Consider the following 20,977-nt stretch of genomic DNA (forward strand, 5'->3'; position numbering starts at 1 on the left):
TGTCCATCCTTCTGCTCTACTTCCCATGGGGCCGAGTGACAGGCTTCTCGGTCTCTGCTCACTGTAAAGGGCCAGGGGTGAGTCAGGAGAGGACTGACAGGCTGAGAGGGAATGGTTTCCAGCATCAGCTTATGCGGAAGCAAGGGAAAGGAATTCCTCAGACCATTGCCCGAAACAATTTCCAGGGCTTCCTTCATCATTTATGTTTCTGGGAAGGACCGTGACGGAAAGCAACAGATTAGAAATGATCTGTTTCCTAGATAAACACGAAAGGTTTTCCAATTTTGCCCCTGAGGAGTAGGGTCTAATGTCTTGGGTAGAGATATGGACAGGGCCACCACAGACAGCCTGGACCTGCTTTTGACCTTGGAGACCTCAGTTACCCCTCTGGCTGTCAGTGAGTCATGGGTTGCTGTAAAGATGGACTAAGTACAGATAGTGTCTCCCAGGTCCTTGGTCCTCAGCAGGCCCAGTGCCTGGCAGCTGAGTCTGTGGTGCTAGGGTACATTCCTGCAATTAACCTCCAGTCTCACTCAGTGCTATCCTCCCGTGCCCCTCCCCAGTCCTTCTCTTTCAAGTTAGAAATGTCCTCTCTACCCTTGTCTCACAGCCCTGGTGGAAGGTTGCCCCCAAAGCAACAAAAGGTCCAGTATTGCTCTAGCATACAGGGCTCTGAGGATATTTAAATAAGCACATTAGTTTTCAATGGTATTGCTTTACTTCAATTTTTCATTGAGTTGTATCCCTAAAACCTGGTGCTTGGAGGACCAACTACCAGGTCCTCCAAGTGAATGAATTCTCACTATAGGCTGCAGTAAGACAGCCAAGTTCCCACAGCAGTGTTTCTTATCAGAACATTTGGAGAGGGGACAAGTCCATTAGGAAATAGCTTCTGTAAAAGTAGTTTTCTTTGCAAAGTTTTTACAGTAGTGCCTTTCAATAAGCTACATATAAAATTAACCAATCTGTTAAGTCAGTCATCTAGCTATTAAAAAGATCAGAAGTCTACCATTTCATCCAGCAATACCACTCTTGGGGATATACCCAAAAGACTGGGACACAGGTTACTCCAGAGGCACCTGCACACCTATGTTTATTGCGGCACTATTCACAATAGCCAAGTTATGGAAACAGCCAAGATGCCCCAGCACTGACGAATGGATTAAGAAAATGTGGTATCTATACACAATGGAATTTTATGCAGCCATGAAGAAGAACGAAATGTTATCATTTGCTGGTAAATGGATGGAATTGGAGCACATCATTCTGAGTGAGGTTAGCCTGGCCCAAAAGACCAAAAATCGTATGTTCTCCCTCATATGCGGACATTAGATCAAGGGCAAACACAACAAGGGGATTGGACTATGAGCACATGATAAAAGCGAGAGCACACAAGGGAGGGGTGAGGATAGGTAAGACACCTAAAAAATTAGCTAGCATTTGTTGCCCTTAACGCAGAGAAACTAAAGCAGATACCTTAAAAGCAACTGAGGCCAATAGGAGAAGGGGGCCAGGAACTAGAGAAAAGGTTAGATCAAAAAGAATTAACCTAGAAGGTAACACCCACACACAGGAAATCAATGTGAGTCAACTCCCTGTATAGCTATCCTTATCTCAACCAGCAAAAACCCTTGTTCCTTTCCTTCCTATTATTGCTTATACTCTCTCTTCAACAAAATTAGAGATAAGGGCAAAATAGTTTCTGCCAGGTATCGAGGGGGTGTGGGGGAGAGGGAGGAGGCGGAGTGGGTGGTAAGGGAGGGGGTGGGGGCAGGGGGGAGAAATGACCCAAGCATTGTATGCACATATGAATAATAAAACAATAAAAATAAACAAATAAATAAATAAAAAGATCAGAAGCTGGGCATGGTGGTTTACTCCTGTAATCCCAACTACTGGGGAAGCAGAGGCAGGAGAGCTGTTTGAGGTCAGCCTTAGCAAGGCCCTATCTCAAAAATAAAATACAAACAATAGGGCTGGGAGTGTAGCTGAGTGGTAGAATGCGTGAAGCCCCTGGGTTCAATCCCCAGTGCCTCTAAAATATAAAATAAAAACCAAAACAACAAAACCTAATCAATCAAGAGGGTGGCAGGCGAGCGATCCATTTATGCAATGTCAAAGGTGGAAAAGCCACTGGCCTATTGCAAGTGTGACATCAAGTTTAGCAAATGGAACACAACAGGAAACCAACAGCTAAAGGCCATGGTGTCTGCAGGGTGGGGGAGAAAGATGCTAAGATGCTGGAGGAACAGCCACAAGCTGAAGAGGCTGTGAGCACAGGGGTGGGGCAGGAGAGCCTCATCCCTGTTCTTACTTGCCTTTGTCTGTGGACTCCCTTGCCAGCCCTCCTCCCCCAGCCTCCCCTGTCCCCCTAGCCTCAGGTAGCAAGAGGAGACATCTTCCCAGAAGTGCTAGGCAGCTACAGCAGGAGCATTTTCTCCAACAAGCCTGGGCATCCCAGTTGTCCACTTGCACAGATACACGTAGGTGCAAAAACTGCCATAGTAATGAACGCTCAGTGAGGATTTAGAAGGCTCTGTGCTTTGAGCTCCAAACTTGGCTCTCATTAAGAAGCCATTCTCCTCGCTCCCCTGGGTTCCCAGCCCTGCCTGACCCTGGGGCTACAGTGGGTGCTCACTTGCTCCAGGACCCATCAGTCCAAAATCAGGAAGGCACAGGCAGTGACAGGGAAGGGTAGGGCAGTCAGAAGGAGGGTTCAGGCAGAGCACTCAAGAGCCCGTGCGTGTGTACACATGAGTGCACGAAGCATCTGCACCTGTGGCATGTTTTGGACCTTCGCATGGTTCGTTAGGTTGTGTGGGTTCACTTCTGCCAACTCGTCCTTGACGTTCCTTCTGCAATGTTAGAATAAGTCTCAAGCATTGCCCAAAAGAAGTCCCACAACAGAAATGAACGTTTTGATACCAAAAGTGGGAAGACCCGATGGGCAGCGCCCCGCTTCCGATGTCACAGGTGCTGCACAAAAACAGGCCAAGTTTGTTGAGGCCCAGACAAGCACATGTAGATGGTCCCCACCGTGACGGTGACTCGCCACTTTCTGGCTTTAGGATGGTATGAAAGGGATACATATTCAGTAGAACCCATACTTGAAATTTTGGATTTGGATGTTTTCCTGAGCTAGTGACATGCTGTATAATTCTCTCTCAAGGCGTAGGGCAGTGGCAGTGACTGCAGCCCCCAGCCAGCCACAGTCTCCTGAGGGAAACCCCTGACACTACAGTGTGCTGTGTTCCTGAGCTGGAAGGTGAGGCGCATTAAAGGCATCTGACTGATGATGGGTTTATCGGGACGCAAACTCTCAGTAAGTCAAATAAAAGCATCTCTACTCTGCTCACAGAGGTACACAGAAACACGTAGGGATGCTTTCTGCTCATTGCTTAGTTTCAAAAATGGAACCACTGTACTTTTCCTTACTAGCATAAATATCCCCCAGTGTACTAGTGAGGTATACCCTAACTTCTTACTCAAAATACCTCCTGAAATCTTGTGAGTCAATCGATTTGCCTCTAACCAATTCCTTCGGGTAGTTGCACATTTCATATTATGGATTTAACACAATTTATTCCCATTTCACCCACTATTAGGTTTACGTGATATCCAGCATTTTCTTCCCTTTTACGTGATATCCAGTATTTTCTTCCCTTTTTTGTGTTTGGATTGCTACAAACAATGCTACAATAAGGATGTTTATGAGGATATCCCTGCGTATGGGTGCTTTTATCTTTATGAGTGTGTTAGTCAGCTATTCATCTCTGTGATCAAATACCTGAGAAGTCAACTTAAGGGAGGAAGGATTTATTTTGGCTCATTGTTTCAGCCCATGTTTCTGGGCCTGTGGTGAGGCACAGCATCATGGTGGAAGGGTGTGGTGTGACTGACCTGTTCAACACATGGCAGTCAGGAAGCAGAGCAGAGACAGGAAGGAGCCAGGACAAGATATGTCCTTCAAAGGTCACCCCCTGTGACCTACTTCCTCCAATCAGGCTCCACCTCTGCATTTTGCTACTTCCCAAGACTGTTCAACATTTGAATCCATTAATGGATTAAACCACTGATTAGGTCAGAGCCCCTATAATCTAATCACCTCTGGAGTAGCCCCCATAGATATACCCAGGGGTGTACTTCATTAATCTCCCGGTGTCTCTCAATCCAATCAAGTCGACAATCAAGATTAGTCACCACAGGATGATGTTTCCAGGAGGAGGAGGACTGAAGGCCACGTGTATTTCTTATTTCAGTAGGAGCTGCCAGAACGCTTTCTAAAACATTGTAGATGTTCTTACAGCAACAAGGGTTGTGCCAGCTGACAGTCATAAAGTTATATGCCGTGACCTTAATGTGCACTCATGATGGCTAATAAACTTGAATGAATTTCATGCATTTCTTTATACTTTGGATTCCTGGTCTGGGAACTGCCTATTCATCTCTTTGTCCAGTGTTCCTTTGGGTTTCCTGACTTCATACTCCTCAGACAAACTAATTTTATTCTTGGGTTTTTATTTTTCACTATTTACATTTTATCTCCTCATGTGATATCATAATAATTTGATTATGGTTTTACAAAATATGTTAATCTTTTTTTGATAGTTTCATTAAAACATGTTATCTTTTTCACACTTTCTTTGGGGTTTAATTGTTAGGCTGTCTTCCATATATACTTTAGGATTATTTTATTCAATTAAAAGACCACTGCTGAGATCCTCACTGGACTTTCACTGGGGAGCACTGGAACCTTCCAGATAGCAAGTTTCCTACCCAAAGCCATGGTGCGGACTTCCGCCCTTTCAGACTTTTGTTTTCTGTCTGCCCTTGAGGATTTTATGGTTTTCTTCTTACAGGTCCTGCGTGCAGATGCGGCTGGGCACACTCATGTTCAAATCAGTCAACGTTACCATTCCCCCCAGCCCCAAGTTCTTGCAGTTTCCCTCTTACAGGTTCCTACTCTGGCCCAGCTTGGGTAACAGAGCCTCCCAAAAGGTCCCCTCCAGCAGGGTACAGACCCCACCTATCTACCTACCTCACCTCATGAGGTCATGCTGCTGGTGAAACAGCAGGAGAAAGGACAGGGCTGCACTTGTGACAGACACCACCATCCTCCCAACACTGTTTTCACTGTCATTTTTAATACAATACATTTCTCAATCAGAGAAAAATAAAATTAGCCAGCAGTGATTCAAGGCAAGTCTAACCCTGACTTGATAGGCCATGTCGTTCTGTAAATGAATTAGAGAATGTGAATCACTTTATAATTCTCAAGCCTGGAGACCCAGTTCAAGTAAGCAAGGATGTTGTGTGCTGTAAGGTTCAAAGAGTGCCTTTGGTCAGTAGAACCACCACTGCTTTGAGTTTCATTTGTGCTATTTTAACAGGAGCTAAAGTATGCAGAGGCTCCATAGGCCTTCTGAAGTCTAAGTTATCATGTGTGCTGTGATATTTTATCTACATTAAAAGGCAAAGAAGCCCACAGGATTCAGCATGGGGCCAATCCATACTCAGGTGCAGTTATGGTGCTAAGTTGGAAATTCTGGTTTGATAAAGAAAACCAGGGTGAGATGCTGATTTAATTATTCAAGTAATTAACTGTCGTGAAGGCCCAAAGGCAGCGACCCTGGAGTCGGGGACCCATGTAGAATTCACCTGAGTGAGCCCTAGCCCTCTGAGTGAAGGAGCTAAGGTTCTCTGCTTCCTGCTAAGGATGCCTACGGGGTTACTGTGAGGACCGTGTCAAACAATGGATGTGAGCACCCTGGTATAGCACGGGCTCACCAGGCAGCCGCTATCGTTACTTACGAGATGCTGGCATAAGAGCTAACTCTGAGACCTCCTGTCAGCAAGCTCTAAGCCCCAAGGTGCAGACACCACTGCATGCTGAGGTCAGGGGGTCCGTGACCTTGAACCATGCTCATAGCCCTGCCTGGCAAAATGGGGACCCTAATGGCTGTTGGATAGAATCCAAATGGCCAGCCCCACTTTATATGCCACACCTGTCCTGCAGACCCTCACCTATCAAATGGGCAGGTCATGGTGATGCCCCATTTGTCCCTCCCCCAATCCAAACCCATGCTTTCTGGTCAGTTGTGGAGCCCCGCAAAGGCTCCCTGACTGTGCTTGGTGCATCACATCCACGGCTCTCACAAAGGCCTCTTCCAGTTTTGTAATTCACCATTTTCTTGAGTCACTTGTGAGTTTCTCTGGCCAGAAAGACAAGAAGCAGTAGCATTCAAATGTCCAGGGCTAGCTGTTGGTCTGTCAAGTGAAGGAAAGGCTGCCACCTCTTTTTCCCATCCCTATCTCTCTTTTGAAAACCCATTCTTAAAGTACTGCAGGGTCATTTGCACATCCATGGTCAATGACCTGACGGGTATGGAAATTTACTGAGTTCAAACCCCAGTCCCACCATTAAAAAAAAAAAAAAGGAAGGGAGGGGGAGTTCCTGGTTACCAGGGGCCAAGGGGCTAAGGGGGAGTTTTAGAATCTTTTGAGTGTTTAACATAAATTGGGAACAACTGGAGAAGAAACAGAGCCCCACCACAGAGGCTGCTGCCTCCAGGGCCCCAGAGCACTTGGAGGGCAGCTGTCCACACTCAGTTACAATGTTCACAGCATGGCAGTCCTGACCCGGCCTGTGACACTGCTGCAAGGTAAGTGAGGAGCAACCAAGCTGTAAATGAGCTTCTTTTGCACAGGACAGTTTTCTTGTACATTCGAGCCTGCTGCTGGTCCTCAGGCAAGATGGATGTCAGGCCACCTTTCCAAGGTGAGGATAAGAAAACAGGCCCACTTCTTTTCCCATGCTATGACTGGTTATTGTGGAGGACTGTCTGCTTTGGTCTCCCATTCTCAAAGTCTAGTTCATCCACTTTCTGCCTGCCCATCCCTCCGACTCACACAGTGTCTGAGAACCACAGCACCACCATCACAGCCAGATTCCGGGCCAAATCGTATTGAGTCCAAGCCGTGTGGGAATGATTTCAGACTGGACACACTTGGACAGAAAATTCACACAGAGTAAGCATGAAATTAAGTTTGAGATTCCAAAACTGTCAACTAATGTAAGTAAATTATAAATTATTTATTTATATTGACATTATAAAGCTTAAAGCGTTTTTTTTTGAATTTCTGAAAAGGGAAACTAGAAAGCCAAAGCCTCTAAGCAATGTCTTTGCACTGCTCACTTATCTGCCCGCCCTCCCTACTGCCTCCCGCAAAGCTTCACAGAGCAGAGATTACAGGAAGGATAGAAAACTGAGGTCAGATCAGTTTCTTACCTTAACGATGCTGATGGGCTTTCTAGATAAGTGGAAGCTTGCATACAGCAAAAATGTCAGGATGAAAATGAACGCTCGGTACCTGAAACACAGTGGGGTAGAGGACGTGAGGGACGCAGAAAACTGTCCCCACTGTGCTCGCCCGTGTTCCTGTACAAGGCTTTCCTTAGCAGTGCAGAATCAGCAACCCATCCGACTAGTGATTACTACAGTAGAAGAACATTTAAAAACCCCAAGATGGTTGACAGTGGCTGAGGCACAACTGTTGATGTGTTTAATGCTGCACAACTGTATACTTAAAATGATTAAAATGTTAAATTTAAAAAAATTGCAGGGTTTGCTTGTCCAAATGGAAACTATTGAAACTCTCTAAAAGGCAGGAAAAATCAAGTTTTCCTGCCACACATACAACATACACCACCCCTGACACCAGCTGGGTGTCCTACAAGTCAAGTCAGTTCTGACACTGTGTACCTGGAGGTAGTGTCACGACTCACAGGTTGAGGGCTCTGACATCAAATTGGTCCCCACTTCAGGTGCCAATCACAAGTCTCATGTGGTGATGACCAGCTATAAATCAGGGTTCCCACAACCCCCTTCTTGGGCTCAATTGATTTGCTTGAGCGACTCACAGCAATCAGGGAAAAACTTTGCGTGCATTAACTCATTTATTATAAAGACTATTACGAAGGATACAGATGAACAGCTAGATGGAAAAGATGCCCACATGGAGGTATGGTGGAAGGGGGTGGAACTTCCATGCCTACATGGGTACCTCCATGTGTTCAGCAACCTGGAAGCTCTCTGAACTTGGCCTTCCAGGTTTTATGGAGGCTTTGTCAGTCATGACTGGTTATATCACTGGCCACTGGGATCCACTCAACCTTCTCCCATCTGCCCTCCCAAGAACCAACCCTCTTATCACAGGTTGGTTCCCCTGGTAACCTGCCCCCATTCTAAGGGGATCCAGGAGTCCCCAGCCACCAGTCAGCTCACTAGCATACAAAAAGACACTTACTACTTCAGAGATTCCAAGGGTTTGGGGGACCGTGTACCAGGTCAGGAGCAAAGAGCATATCGTAATTATTATATCATGACAACACAAACATTCATTGAAAAACTACAAGGAGAAGTATGAGACTCAGCAGGTGTACACTCGTGTTTACAAAGCAGACAAGAAGGAACAATTATTTAGTTTACAATGCAGTAAGCTTTTTGCATAGACTGCTATCCTGGGCATTTGAGCTCATATTTATTTTGGGCTGATTAGTTTCCAAGCAGTTTTCAGAAGTACACAAGCAAGGCTGGCAGGAAGCCTGAGTACTTTACTCTAGCAGGGCCGATGAAGTGAAGGCACCACACAGCCCTGCTGTCCCATGAGCTCAGGAGCAAGGAACTCCGGGGCAAATGAGGAAGACCAAGGAAAGTAGGGATTACACAAAGGACAGATGTTGATCACCATCTGAGAGCAAAGACCCGGTACATAAGAGCATTTCCCAGAGGAGCAAAGCTGCTGGGGAAACCACGCTTGACAACAGACGAGGCTTAAAAGGGACTCCACCCAGGAAGCTCTGCTGTCCCGAGCGAGCCACAGTCCACCCTGAGGAACCCAGCCTGCTTTTGTCCTGGGACGGTCCTAAGTTGAAATTGTTAGATGGTGGCTCAAATCAACAATTACACTAGGCAGAGATAAGCAAGGAAAGACAGGGGTTCTGTCTATGGAAGGACCACGTCCCCAGGCCATGCATGCTGGGATCACAATTTTAGGGCTGCCTGCCTCTCTGGATACCCGCAAAAATAGAGGCCAACTAAATATTTCCAGAATTAAAAAACAACAAAAACCATACTTCTTGTGGGAAGAAAGGATTGGTGACCCTGCATGACTGAACCCCACAGCCTCTGAAACACCAGGCCTGAGGGGGAGAAAAAAGTCAACTTGCCAGCAGGGGCTTGCTGGTGAGTGAAGCAAGGCTCCTCTGTCTTCCCAGGAAAATGCAGAGGTTTTCCCAGTCCTTTCCCTCCCAGTGAGCCAGGCCAGTGAGAAGAAAGGAAGAAAGTGAGGCTCTGAAAATGAGTGCAGAGTTTATCCAAAGCCCAACGGGCTGGTCCACCCTGCAGGGCTTTGCTGCAGAAGCCCAGGTCTTCTTCCTATTTCTGAGCACCATAAGTCTGGCTGAAGCTGCTGTACACACATGGCTCTCACACCTTAGGCTGTGGTGCAGGGAGGTTCTGGCCACGGAAGCTTGGTCACCCCAAGACCCATGTTTTCCACAGACAACTAAGTGGACAGGGTCAAGCAGCCTGTGGGTGTCCTTATTTGCCCCATGGGGCTCAGGGACCCCTTTCCCAACCTCCACAAGGAGCATGAACAACGTTGTCAGTTCCCCTTGGGTCTTCTGTGAGCTCTGGCTGCTCCCACCTGGCTACAAATGAGAGAGAGAAAAAGAAGAGTGGATGACTTAGTGGGCCTTAGGGTCAGGCCCTCTGCCCTCTGCCCTCTACCCCAGGGCCTGGTAATGAAACTTTTTTTGTCGGGACAGGACAAGTCCAGGCCCTGATATACACTGCATTCCTCAGTGTCAAGACTGCCTGGGGGATGAGAAGGTGGCTCCAGCTCTGGGCCCCAGCCTTCCTCTACCTGGCCCTTGTGCAGGTGACTTCCAACAAGTGGCATGATCCTTCAGGCTGAGGTCCTCCCCAGGACAGTCCCTCACTGGTCAAGTCCGATAAACACGGAGCTCCTTCAGTACAGGGAGTGGCAGGGCCTCTGGAAGTCTTGTTTCACTCTGTGGAAATGAAGCCCTGGACAAATGAGCCCTCAAGGCAGAGTGACTGCAAGGCCAGCAGGGCTTTCCAGAGAAGCCCTCTTGAGGGACCAGGGTGAAGGGTCACCATATGCAGTGGCTGGAATCATCTAGAGACTGAAGAGGAAACCTTATCTTCTCCTAGCTGGTTTCAGGCTGTTCCTACTTCCTCTGTTACCAAACTCGTCCTTCCTCCCCTTTCCTCACGTTCCTTACATAGAATTTGGAGAGGGAGAAGCCAGTGGCTAGAGGATGGGTTTCCTCTTCCGGAAAGGTTTGACTGCAGCAGCTACTCTTTGTGGGCGTCTCACTCCGCCTCCCCTCTGAATGAGCAGGAGCCTTATTTCTGGGGGACTGTCCTGGTTCAAGTGCCTGAAGACCCAAATGACCCTCTTAGTGCCCTTTCTCCATTGTGTAATTCTTTCTTCATCTCCTTTCTTCACATTTGTGAAGTAAAAGTTTGGATCATTGTTTTCTTTCATCTATCTTGTGCTGAATTGAACAGTGTCCTCCAAAAACTCACGCCCACCCACAGCTTCAGAATGTGACCTGACCTGGAAGTCGATAATTACATCTTTGAGGATGTCATTAGTTAAGGTGAGGTTATATTAGATTAGGGTGGCCTTAAACCCAATGACTGGTGTCATCATAGGAAGAGGAAGGACACACAGAGATACAAAGGAGGAGGCCCTGTGACGACAGAGGCAGAGGCTGACATCATACAGCGACATGTTAAGGAATGCCTGACTACCAGGACCACAGTGCCTGCTGGGGACTGGACTGTGGGTTACTGAAAGGTCTGCCAGCAGCACCAGGGACTGGAAGAAGCAGGAAAGACCCTCCCCAGAGGCTTTCAGAGGGAGCGAGGCCCTGCCGACACTTGGATTTTGTTCTTACGGCCTCCGGAATCCATTTCTGAGAGAATCCATTTCTGTTGTCCTGAGACACGTGGCTCACAGTACTTTGTATGGCAACCCAGGAAACCCAACACAATCCTCTTTTTGCTTGGTGTTGTATTTAGACTCATGAAGATAACAACAAATGCAATGAAACAGGAGTGGCCTCATTGCTCACTCATCAGTGCTCCACTTAGGATCACAGTTCTGGTGAACTGCAGCATGAAGTTCAGCAAGAAGGCTGGGGTTAACCTCAAGTCCTGACAATGCTACCCCAGAACAGGGTGCACCTCCAAAGCTTTTCAAGGGTACCCTAGAGTATCACCACCTCCCCACTTAGGACCAGCAGCAGTCATCTCAGTGTCATTCGTCTTGAGCAAATAAGGAATCACCAAGCTTTGAGACTGCCTAACTCAGCTACATGACTGGAGTAGAAAGTAGTTGGAAGGCATCCTGACTCAGAGACAATGAAGCCAAATGTGGGAGACATGCTGGATCTTCTTCAGAGTGCCTGCTTAGGAGGCTGTGACACCAGAGACATTAACTGTGGTCACTGATTGAGGCACTGCCTTGCCTCAGTGAGACTCCCACTTTCCCCACCAAGTGACGAGTATGGAACATATTGGGGACATGTGCTGAGATGACGGAGATGGTCCGTTCCTCAACCCCCAGGGCACCCCAGCCCGCGCCGCAGCCCCAACTCCAGCCTCCACTCCACCTGGCGGTGGGCCTCCTGCAGGAAGGAGGCCCTCTTCCCCTCCAGGGATTCAGCACTAGTCATGTCAGGGAAGACTTGCGAGTTCCACAGACTGTCCTCCACTCCTAGTATTAATTATTTTAAGTCCCTGTCGTCCTGGATCTGGCCAGCAAGTCCCTTCATTTTGAAGCACATCCTCGTTTTCTGGTATCACAAGGCCCAACTGTCTACCTTGCTTTTCTGGCCAGTCCTGGCATCTGCCAGGCCTCCAAGGCCCACAACCCCATTGGTGGGAAATTGCACACACAGACGAAAATCCACCAGGGGCATGCTGTTCTGGGGCCACTGTTGCAGGGCCTCTCAGTGGGGTGCACATCCCTCCTCCATACACAACTGTTTCTAGACCTCCATGAGTTCACTGTGAGGCCTTGGGAGCCAGCCAACACTATCCCAGTCCTCACCATCCCCTGTAGAAGCCGTAGCTCCTCTCCAGGGAGGGGAGAAAGCTGCCTTTCTCTGGGGAATTTATACCAAAAACGCCTAGTTTGAATCTCATCCAGAGAAAACGCCAGGTATATCCAAAACAAGACATTCTATAAAATGCATGAACCCTTAGGTAATGCCAAGGTCATAAAAGACAAAAAAGGCCAAGGAATGGTTCCAGATGAAAGAGCACAAAATCCACGAGACAACGAAATGCAGTGTGTGACCCTGGACGGGATCCCGGACAAGGGAAGAAACACTTGTCAAAAGTAGTCTGGATATTTGACACAGTTTTCAATATGGACTGCGGGTGAGGTAGCACTACTTTATAGCTGTTTGGTTTCCTGATTTTGATCTTTATGCTGCGGCTGTACAACAGAATGTCCATTTTTATCTGTCTATCTATCAGTCATCTATCATCTGTCTATCTATCAGTCATCTATCTATCTATCTATCTACTTACTTTTTGGTGCTGGAGATGGAACCCAGGACCTCATGCATGCAGGCAAGCACTCATTGAACCTAACCCAAGAGAATGTTTTGTTCACAGGAAATGCACATAAAAATACTGGGAAATAAAAGGGTGTGATGTCTACAATATACATAGATGTACACACACAGGGTGTGAAGAAGCAAATGAGGCAAAATATAAAAAACCTGTGCTACATATGAATTCTACAGTTTTTTTTGTGAAGTCTCATAGTGTTAATAAGTTCTATGCGTTTGAATTATATCACCATAAAGTAACAAAACAAACAAGCTAAACAGTCACAAAATAAAAGCGTTTAAGTGACTGATCGTGGCTTGATTTGGTTCACCGGAGGCACAGAGTTGAAGTCAGTCAGGAAAGCGATCTGAAGATGTTTTCACTTCAAACCTGAGATCTCCAGTGGACACCCCACCAACCAGGCCAACCAGCCAGGCCTGAGCTGCTGCAAGGGGTGTGGAGCCCGAGGGCATGGCACTGAAGTCATTTGGAGTGGAAGGCTGTCAAGCTCCTGAAATCTCTTAACTGCCTAAAAGCAGAGCCTCCTGAAGCACTCAAATGTCACAGATCCTCTCTCTGAAAGTACCCAGGGAGAACGAACTCTTACCACCACTGCAGGGAGATCTTGTCATTTTCTTAAGGGCCCACTTGTCTTTCTCCTAAGTCCGCTTCTCCCTCTCCCCTTTCCCTGTTAGATGATAATAACCCACAAATTCTAAACACCCTTGAGTCACATTTCTCTGTGACCTCTCGCCCATTTGTGCTTGTCTTTTATTTATCTACCTTGTGTCAGTTTAATTTGCAAGCCCCCAAGCACTCAACATAAAAGGGTGGGAGGAAAGTTTTGCCTTCCTGACAGAGATCAGGAGGGTATGCTGGAGGTACCAGGGAGCTCCAGACTCTGTCCCGCCACCTCCTTCCTCTGGTGGCAAGGAATACTGGATCCACCCATGAGAAGTCTGAGGGCAGGCAGGGAGAGATGTTCTCTGAACAGAGAATGGTGCTCTAGTCTGCCTGCAATGGTGTCAGTTTCATGTTCTCCCTAAACACTGGGCCCCGGCTAGGCCACTCACGTGGGCCCAGAGTTACTGTGCTTATTTTACACACAACCATTTTACAGTCCTGCCTCTAGTTCCTGGTCCATTTCTGTAGGGACCATGATCATTACAGAATCCACTGAAGACCATCCACGGGTCTGAGCACTATATTTCTACGTTAGCAGAAATGGAAGGATGGCCAGTCAGGCTTCAGGCCACAGCTTCCACCACCACCAGGCAAATCAACAATCGCTCACTTTTCTTACAGGAACGGGGACGAGAAGCCCATCCACCCATGGCCCTCTGCCCCCACAGCGCCACGCCAGAGGCTGGACTGCTAGGACTTACCACTGATCCCTGGAGAAAGAGACGATGAAGCGGATGCCAGCTGGGAGTCGAGCCATTTAAGATGCCACCGACCTTGGAACTTCTGTCACAAAACCCGATGCTTCATAAACAGTTGTGGATCCCAGCTCCAGGTTCCTTCTCCACCACCTGTCAGTCTACAACACCTGGAAGGCCAGTGAAGGTGTCATGCTGGGTCTTGTCCCCTCTTCCTTCCGGCAGGGAGACACGCTCTAGGGGAAAATGAGAGGTGTTGAAAGTCTGCTGTGCCACCTTGGAGACACCAGCTGAAGTAACTCCATAGCTATGCAGTGATGCTACCCAGTCCAGGTCAAGTTGGACTTCTGAGACTACAGGGAGCTCCCACCTGAACACCACTGGTTAGAGGCAGGGTGTCTGCCCTGGGGCGGTAAGTACAGAGATCACTGAAAGGAATTTCACAGGATGTTCTGATGATGTATAAAAAGCAGGCTGTCATCTCTACCTAGAGGGTTTTCAGAGATCAGGGTACTCTCAATCATGACACCCTACACACCAACTACCGGTATTTAAACAGAACCAAACGTGTGCCCACTGGTTCCACCATGTGCCCAATTGTCAGAGCATGCTGGGGCACTGGACTTGCTCAGTTCCACCTGTTGGCTCTGGAGACCTAAAGGGCAGATGAGTGAGTAGCCCATCCCCAGGGAGAGCACTGCATTCCTGTGTCCTGAGAAGGAGCTGTAAATCTGCACCCTGAAGAGGAGATACAGGGTCTGATAGATCTGCTGCAGGGCTGATGAGCAAAACGCTCTCAAGATTGTTTCCCCTCCCCCAATAAAGGTGCAAACAGACCAGTTCATCTAAGAAAGCCCGCGAATCCATGGCCAATGAAAAGAGCCCACCTCACCCTTACCCAAACCCAGAGTTAAAACGTCCACGAAAGCCCCAGCCTTCACCTGAGTAATGAGCGACTGGTTTCTGGGCTCCACCGCACTGCTCTAGCTTCGCCTTTCCTTTCTCTCTAATAAACCCTACTTCAAATGCCAGCTTTGGCTCACAAGTCAATCAGCTGCCTCACGAGCCAGTTCTCTGGCCTGGGAAGGCAAGGACCCTCGACACCCGCCCACCACACTTCACACTGGCACATAACACACCCGCTACAGACAAGGCCACCTTTAAGCCACAGTAACAGAGAAGACTGAAGGTCTGGAGGAAAGGGAAGATCAGATCAGTCACTTAGTTGTGGCTTTGCAAATCCAATGGCAATGCACCTAACGTCGTGGGAATGAACTCCACCTCATATCTGCCTCTGCATTTTTCATCTGTGGGCACCTCAGAGGCCATGGAAGATGACCTCATTGGGAAGTCTTGCCTGAAGCAGGGCCTTCAGACAAGGAAGGGATGGAGCAAGGCCTGTGAGCTGACTAGGGGTTCAGGCAATCAGGCAGGCCCAGGCTTCCATCTCAAAGCCAACCTCATGGCTTATATTCCAAAGTCCTGGTGTCTTCCAAACTAGCATTGTCTCCTCACATTCACCCTTGAGCAAGCTTTCAAAAAAAATGCACATGCTGGCCTGGGGCTATAGCTCAGTGGTGGAGCACTTTCTTAGCACACTAGAGGCTCTGGGTCCCATCCTGGCACCACAAAAATAAAAAGAAATAAACTAAAACCACATCCCTAGTTGGTTGTTTCATATACCACATTCCACAGAAAAATTTCAAATCCTTGCTAAGAGTTCATGAGGGGGGTTGTCCAGCCCCCACCTCCCTCAAGGAGGCAGTGAAGGCCCTTTCTGCCCTACCAGGTGAGCTCCAGCTTTCCACCCGAGTCCCAGCTTAGCAGGTGTGATTCATTCTACCTGGAAAGCCTCTGACTGTAGCTGAGCCAGGGCTAGGTAAGCCCAGGCTCATCACTTAACTGCTCCTTTACCTTCCCTGCCTAAAATGTGGGCTCTGATGGCCTGATGGCACCAGCATTGTTATCAAAACTGAGAGATAATCCCTGTAAAACCACTGGCACCAAGTCCTGGGGCAGAGTAGATACTACCTGGGTTGCATGGCCTGTCAACTGGAGAGCGGGTGGGGCTGCAAGTGACCATCTGCCCATATCCTAGCCCAGAGCAAACAACCAGAAGCTCGCTTGAATGAATGGCTTCAAATCTTCAAGACCACTTTGGCTCAAACTGCTACATTTAAATGATATTTTGCTAAAAGTTCACTCAAAATGAGGGTACCCTGATTTGGACCTCCATATGAGTGTCTGTAGTAAATAATTTTGTGGTAAATGACTTTGGGTGAAAATTTTGGTTTCACTTGTACAATGCCTCAAGACAGACGGTCAGCGTCAAATCTCTTCACAGTGCTGCTTCTGTGTGTGCCGTTTCTGGAAATACCCTACTGCCATCAATAAGCCTCAACTCTGTAAAGCCTGTAACAGTGAAGACCTAGAAGGCACTGAAAAATCAGCACGGGGGAAGTGGGGGGGGTGGGGCTTGTTTCTTTATGTTAGGTAGCATAGGGACACACAAAGGAAACCTAAGATGGAGACTTTTCAAGGTCTCTGGGAGAAAAGCACTTAACAGCCCTCATTAGCTCAAAAGAGCCCACTAAGGTCATGGGACGTCACAAGATGATTTTGAGTCACCCACCTAAGGTGGGTGTCAGTTTTGAAACAATAGATCTTTACTTAGCAAAACAAAGGCCCAGGCCTCTAAACCAGACCCTCGGGGTCAGGTGGACTCAATAATAGTTAGTACATTGTGAATCTGTAGATCTACCCTAGCGTCCAGTGACCTGACCCCAGGGAAGGACTTAACTGCTCTAAGCCCCCTCCATCTCAATAAAAACTGTGCCAGGGTGAAAAATAATTGTCCTTTTCATGCTGCCTCTAGAGATGAGCTGGCTTCCAGTCTACTGAAAGTGTTCCTTTCCCAACAAACTCTGGAAATGCTGATGGCTCTTCCGCTGGTGCAGCGGGTGAGAGTAAGGTACTGTAATTCTCACGGGATGTGCACAGGGTGACTTCACATTGGGGTGTGCAGAGCTCGGCCCACACCCACTGGAGCCTGGCCTTGAACTGCTAAAGTCCCAGGTCCTAGATGGTCACGCTCTGATGATGCTCACCATTCACTTTACAGGGAGAAAACAGGCTCTCATGGAGGCCTGCCTGGCTCCCCAGCACTGCAAATTCCAGGCTGTTCTGCTGGCCTCAGGCACCTCCTCTCCACTGAGTTTCTTGGCTGGGCAGAGGGCAGCATGTCCCTCAGGTGACAACCTGGTTTTGGCACACAGCCCAAGCACATAAGAACTTTTAAAAGTCACTGATTATAGGCTCCCTGGGAACTTTCTACCTCACTAGGGGAAAAGATCAGATGCACTGTCACCACAAGCAACTAGGAACCACATTGCCAGAATGGCCCTAACCAATCGCAGAGCAGGTGTGGTTGACCCTCCTTGAGCAAGATGTGTGAACTCAGAAAAACACAGCCACAAGCCCCATTGAGACCCTCGAGGCGTCAAGCTGATCAGGACAGTCGCCATCCTCTGCAGAGACTCAACGAGGGCGAAAGAGAGAGACAGCCAGAGTGACGTTTAAAGAGTCTCTCCAGGGCTGAAACTGCCCCACACAACTAAAGCAGTTCCGCAGACAGCTCAAATAATCTACTCAATGGCAAAAATTAAAAACTCAGTCATATTTTATAGGCAAAGAACTACATCTGTCCCCCAAAACACTTTCAAGCAGTTTCTTTTTGACAGATAGAATACAACTTGCCCTTCAGAGTAAGCACTTTCTAAACCTTTAAAAGCCCTTTCCACATTAAAGATGAATGAACACGGCCACTATCACTTTGCCTGGGCTCAAGTACAGAAAGGAGTCCGGGTTCTGTTCCCACCACCACCCTTACCCCACCCTTCCACAAGCTGAACGTCCCAGGTGGTCTGCAGGGAACAGAGCTTGCAAGTGCAGTCCCAGAGCACATGGTGGACAGGACTGTCCAGGGCCTGGGGTTTTCAAGCTCACACTAACAGGGAATGAAAGAAAGGGGAAATTAGTATATTTTCCACAATTTACAGTACTTCACACAATCTAAGTTCAAGGGCAGGCGGGCAGACGCCTTCCAGGCAGAGAGCTCAGAAGACCGGGAAAAGGCAAGCTTTGGAATTCCTCCTTTAGAAATTCAAAGCCGGGCAAGGATGGGGGGAAAAGCTTTCCAGCATCCTCGGTTCAAATGCAAATCCCTAAACCTTACCTCCCGGTCTCCGAGATCCGAGCGCGGACTGCCGGGACTAGGAGGGCTGGAGAGCGGGTGGCCAGCGGCTGGGGACTTTCCGGCGTTTTGAGCCTTTTATTAGAGCCAGAAGGTGGCTGTCACTGACGTTGGCCGGGAGGCCCACGGGCTCCGGGAAGCTGCGGCTCAGCAGACAAACAAGCCGCGAGCCCAGGGCGCTGGGCTACGAACTTACCCGAGGGCTTTGCGCGCCGGCTCCTCCCCGATGCGCTACAGTTGCCCGGTCGCGGAGGTGACCGCACGGGCACGCCCACGTCCCCATCGCGCGCCAGACAATGCCGGCTGTCCTCCTGCCGGCTCCCTCGACCCCCCGCCGTCACCGCGGCCCAGCTAAGCGACCCCTGTCAGACGAGCGGCTGCCGAGTCGAGCCCGCGCCCTCCGCCTTCACTTCCCCGCGATCCCAGCGTCGCCAGCCCGGGAACGCCCGGCATTGTCGCCCTGGGTCACTGTTCCAGGTCCCGTAGTTGAAAGACTTTCCTCAACTGAAGAGCTTGAGCCCACGCCGGCCCCCCCCCACCCCCACTCCCCCAAATGAACCAAGGGAAAAAAAAAAAAAAAGCGGAGAGGCCAAGCGCGGCGCGAGCGCGCAGGGCCCGGTGCGCGTCCCCGGCGCGGCAGGTGCGCGGCAGTGGCGCCCGGCGGCCCGGCAGGTGCGGGCTGGGGAGCAGGCGGAGGCCGCCCGGCCCCGCGTCTCACCTGCGCCGCCGAGGCCCGCGCTCCGAGCCCCCCGGTCGCCGCGGGCGCTTCCTGCCGGCGACTTCCTGGAGCGGCGCGCCGCGGCCCCGCGCCCTTTCACTTTCCCCGGCCGCGGGGCGCCGGGCCCGGGCGGTGGCGGGGCCGCGCAGCTCCTCCTGCTCCCCCGGCTGCCCGACCCCCGCCCCGCGCGCGCCCAGGGCCCCACACAGCCCCGGGGACGCCGAGCGGCGCGCCCGCTGTCCCCGAGTCCTCACACCTGGCAGCGAGCTCCTTCCTGGACCCCGCAGGGCGTCCACGCATCTACTGGTTTGTGACCGGGCAGTCAACCAGGAGCACCCAAGGGCCTGCAGCACCGCCAGCCTTTTGTCTCCAGATAGATTTATCCTACGCCAGCAAGAGCGACAAGTTCCCGAGGAAGAGCTACTCCCACGGTGCCCTGTATTGAAGAGGCTCCCAGCTCTTGTTCCTGTTACATCTTGTCAAGACTCAGGGAAAGGGCCATGGGAACCAATTTGTATCAGTCCTCTCCTAGTGTGCCACGCTGCTTCAATGGCCAGGCAGAAGTCCAGTGCCCCGGGCAACTTGAGAGGTGCGTTGACACACTGTTCCCATTTCACCCTGGGAACAGTTGCTCTCCAAACCCACTCACCTCTTGCCAAAAACTGCCCCTAGACTGACCCAAAGAGGGGCCTCGTTATTTTCTAGAGACACACCTGGCATCCAAGCCCAGCCCAACTGCCCAGCCCACTCCTCCAGAAGACTATCCCTGGAACAGCAAAGTCAGGCAGGAAGCAAACTTTCCAGGAAGACCTGCCCACAGTTAAAGCAATCCATACACTAAAACCAACCTAAAGCCTGGCCATAGACGCGCAAACAGGTGTGTCTGGACAAAGCCCAGCCTCCACCCAGGCACCCTTGGGCTCCCTCTTGAGGCCAGACTGGAGAAAGGCTCACAGTTTACCCTTGGGGCCTGCTCTGAGGTCCCTACTCTGCCCAGCTGGATAGCAGCAAATGCAGCGCCCAGGAAGTAAACATGCCCAGCTCTTTGCTGCCCATGGTCAGCCACAGGTCCGCTGGTCCGATGTCCCACAAAGCAGGTGGCTCAGGGCCCCGCATCTTCCTTCTCCTTTCGACTACATCTCTCTCTCTCTCCCTCCCTATTCTTTTTCCTAACTCTCCGTTCCTCCTGAGTATCAAACCAGTCCAGTCTGGCTCCGGCATTCCTCAGCAGTCATCTCTCTGTCCCTGGCCCAAGTCCCAGGCTCTGATCAAGGCTTCTCTTCCATCACAGAGCTCCTGCAAGAGCCTCTTCACTGTAAGGTCTCCCTCCTGGGAGCCATCCATGCACTGCCTTAAATCGCCCTCCTAAGCAAAATCTGATCCTATGGACCTGACAGTCTTTAGGATGTCTGTTGACCGACAGGAATGAGACCAAACTGCTGAGGAGCTGGAGGCAGTGCACAGCTTCCAGACAGCTCTTCAGTTCCCAAGAAAGGGGGCTTCTAACACTGGTGGTTCTGCCTTGGCCTCCTGAGCGCTGTACTCCTAAGCGAGCTCAGAGTTTTGTTTTGTTTTGTTTTTGGGGGGGGCAGTTGAAAAATGTCACTGCATATCTGAAGTGCTGTATAAAACCGCAATACATTGGTACTAGAGACTCAAATCTATGTCCTGGACCCTAGGAGGGACTCCTGATTTCCCACCCCGGTTCAGGGGGTGTTCATGCTTGTTTGCTAACTGCATGAATGAACACGGTATGACACTGTAGGGTCATCCAATGTTTTTCACATTTTCTCTCATAAAAAATGACAATATTAGCCAGACCCCAGTGGCTCACACCTGTAATCTAGGCTGAGATCTGGAGGATCGTGGTTTGAGACCAGTCCAGGCAAATAGTTCAAGACACTCCATCTCCAAAATAACCAGAACCAAATGGCCTGGAGGTGTGGTTCAAGCAGTGGTGTATCTGCTTTGT

The 20,977-nt window shown here is 49.6% G+C and overlaps 1 protein-coding gene across 7 annotated transcripts in view; it reads right to left on the bottom strand.

The window, feature by feature from the left end:
* Positions 1–19,891, bottom strand: part of Slc37a1 (solute carrier family 37 member 1) — a 60,020-nt gene extending 40,129 nt beyond the window's left edge. For 2 of the 7 annotated variants that reach the window (XM_074072598.1, XM_074072593.1), the window contains exons 1-3: positions 18,270–18,477; positions 14,042–14,271; positions 7,290–7,371 (exon numbers count right to left, since the gene is read on the bottom strand). In XM_074072598.1, coding sequence (XP_073928699.1) covers positions 7,290–7,371; positions 14,042–14,097 — 138 coding nt within the window. In that variant the 5' untranslated portion in view covers positions 14,098–14,271; positions 18,270–18,477. The other 5 variants (XM_074072597.1, XM_074072594.1, XM_020185846.2 and 2 more) reach the window with 5 other exon arrangements.
* Positions 19,892–20,977: the final 1,086 nt, after the last annotated feature.

This window comes from Castor canadensis, chromosome 5 (assembly GCF_047511655.1).
Source record: "Castor canadensis chromosome 5, mCasCan1.hap1v2, whole genome shotgun sequence".
Taxonomy (NCBI): Eukaryota; Metazoa; Chordata; class Mammalia; order Rodentia; family Castoridae; genus Castor; species Castor canadensis.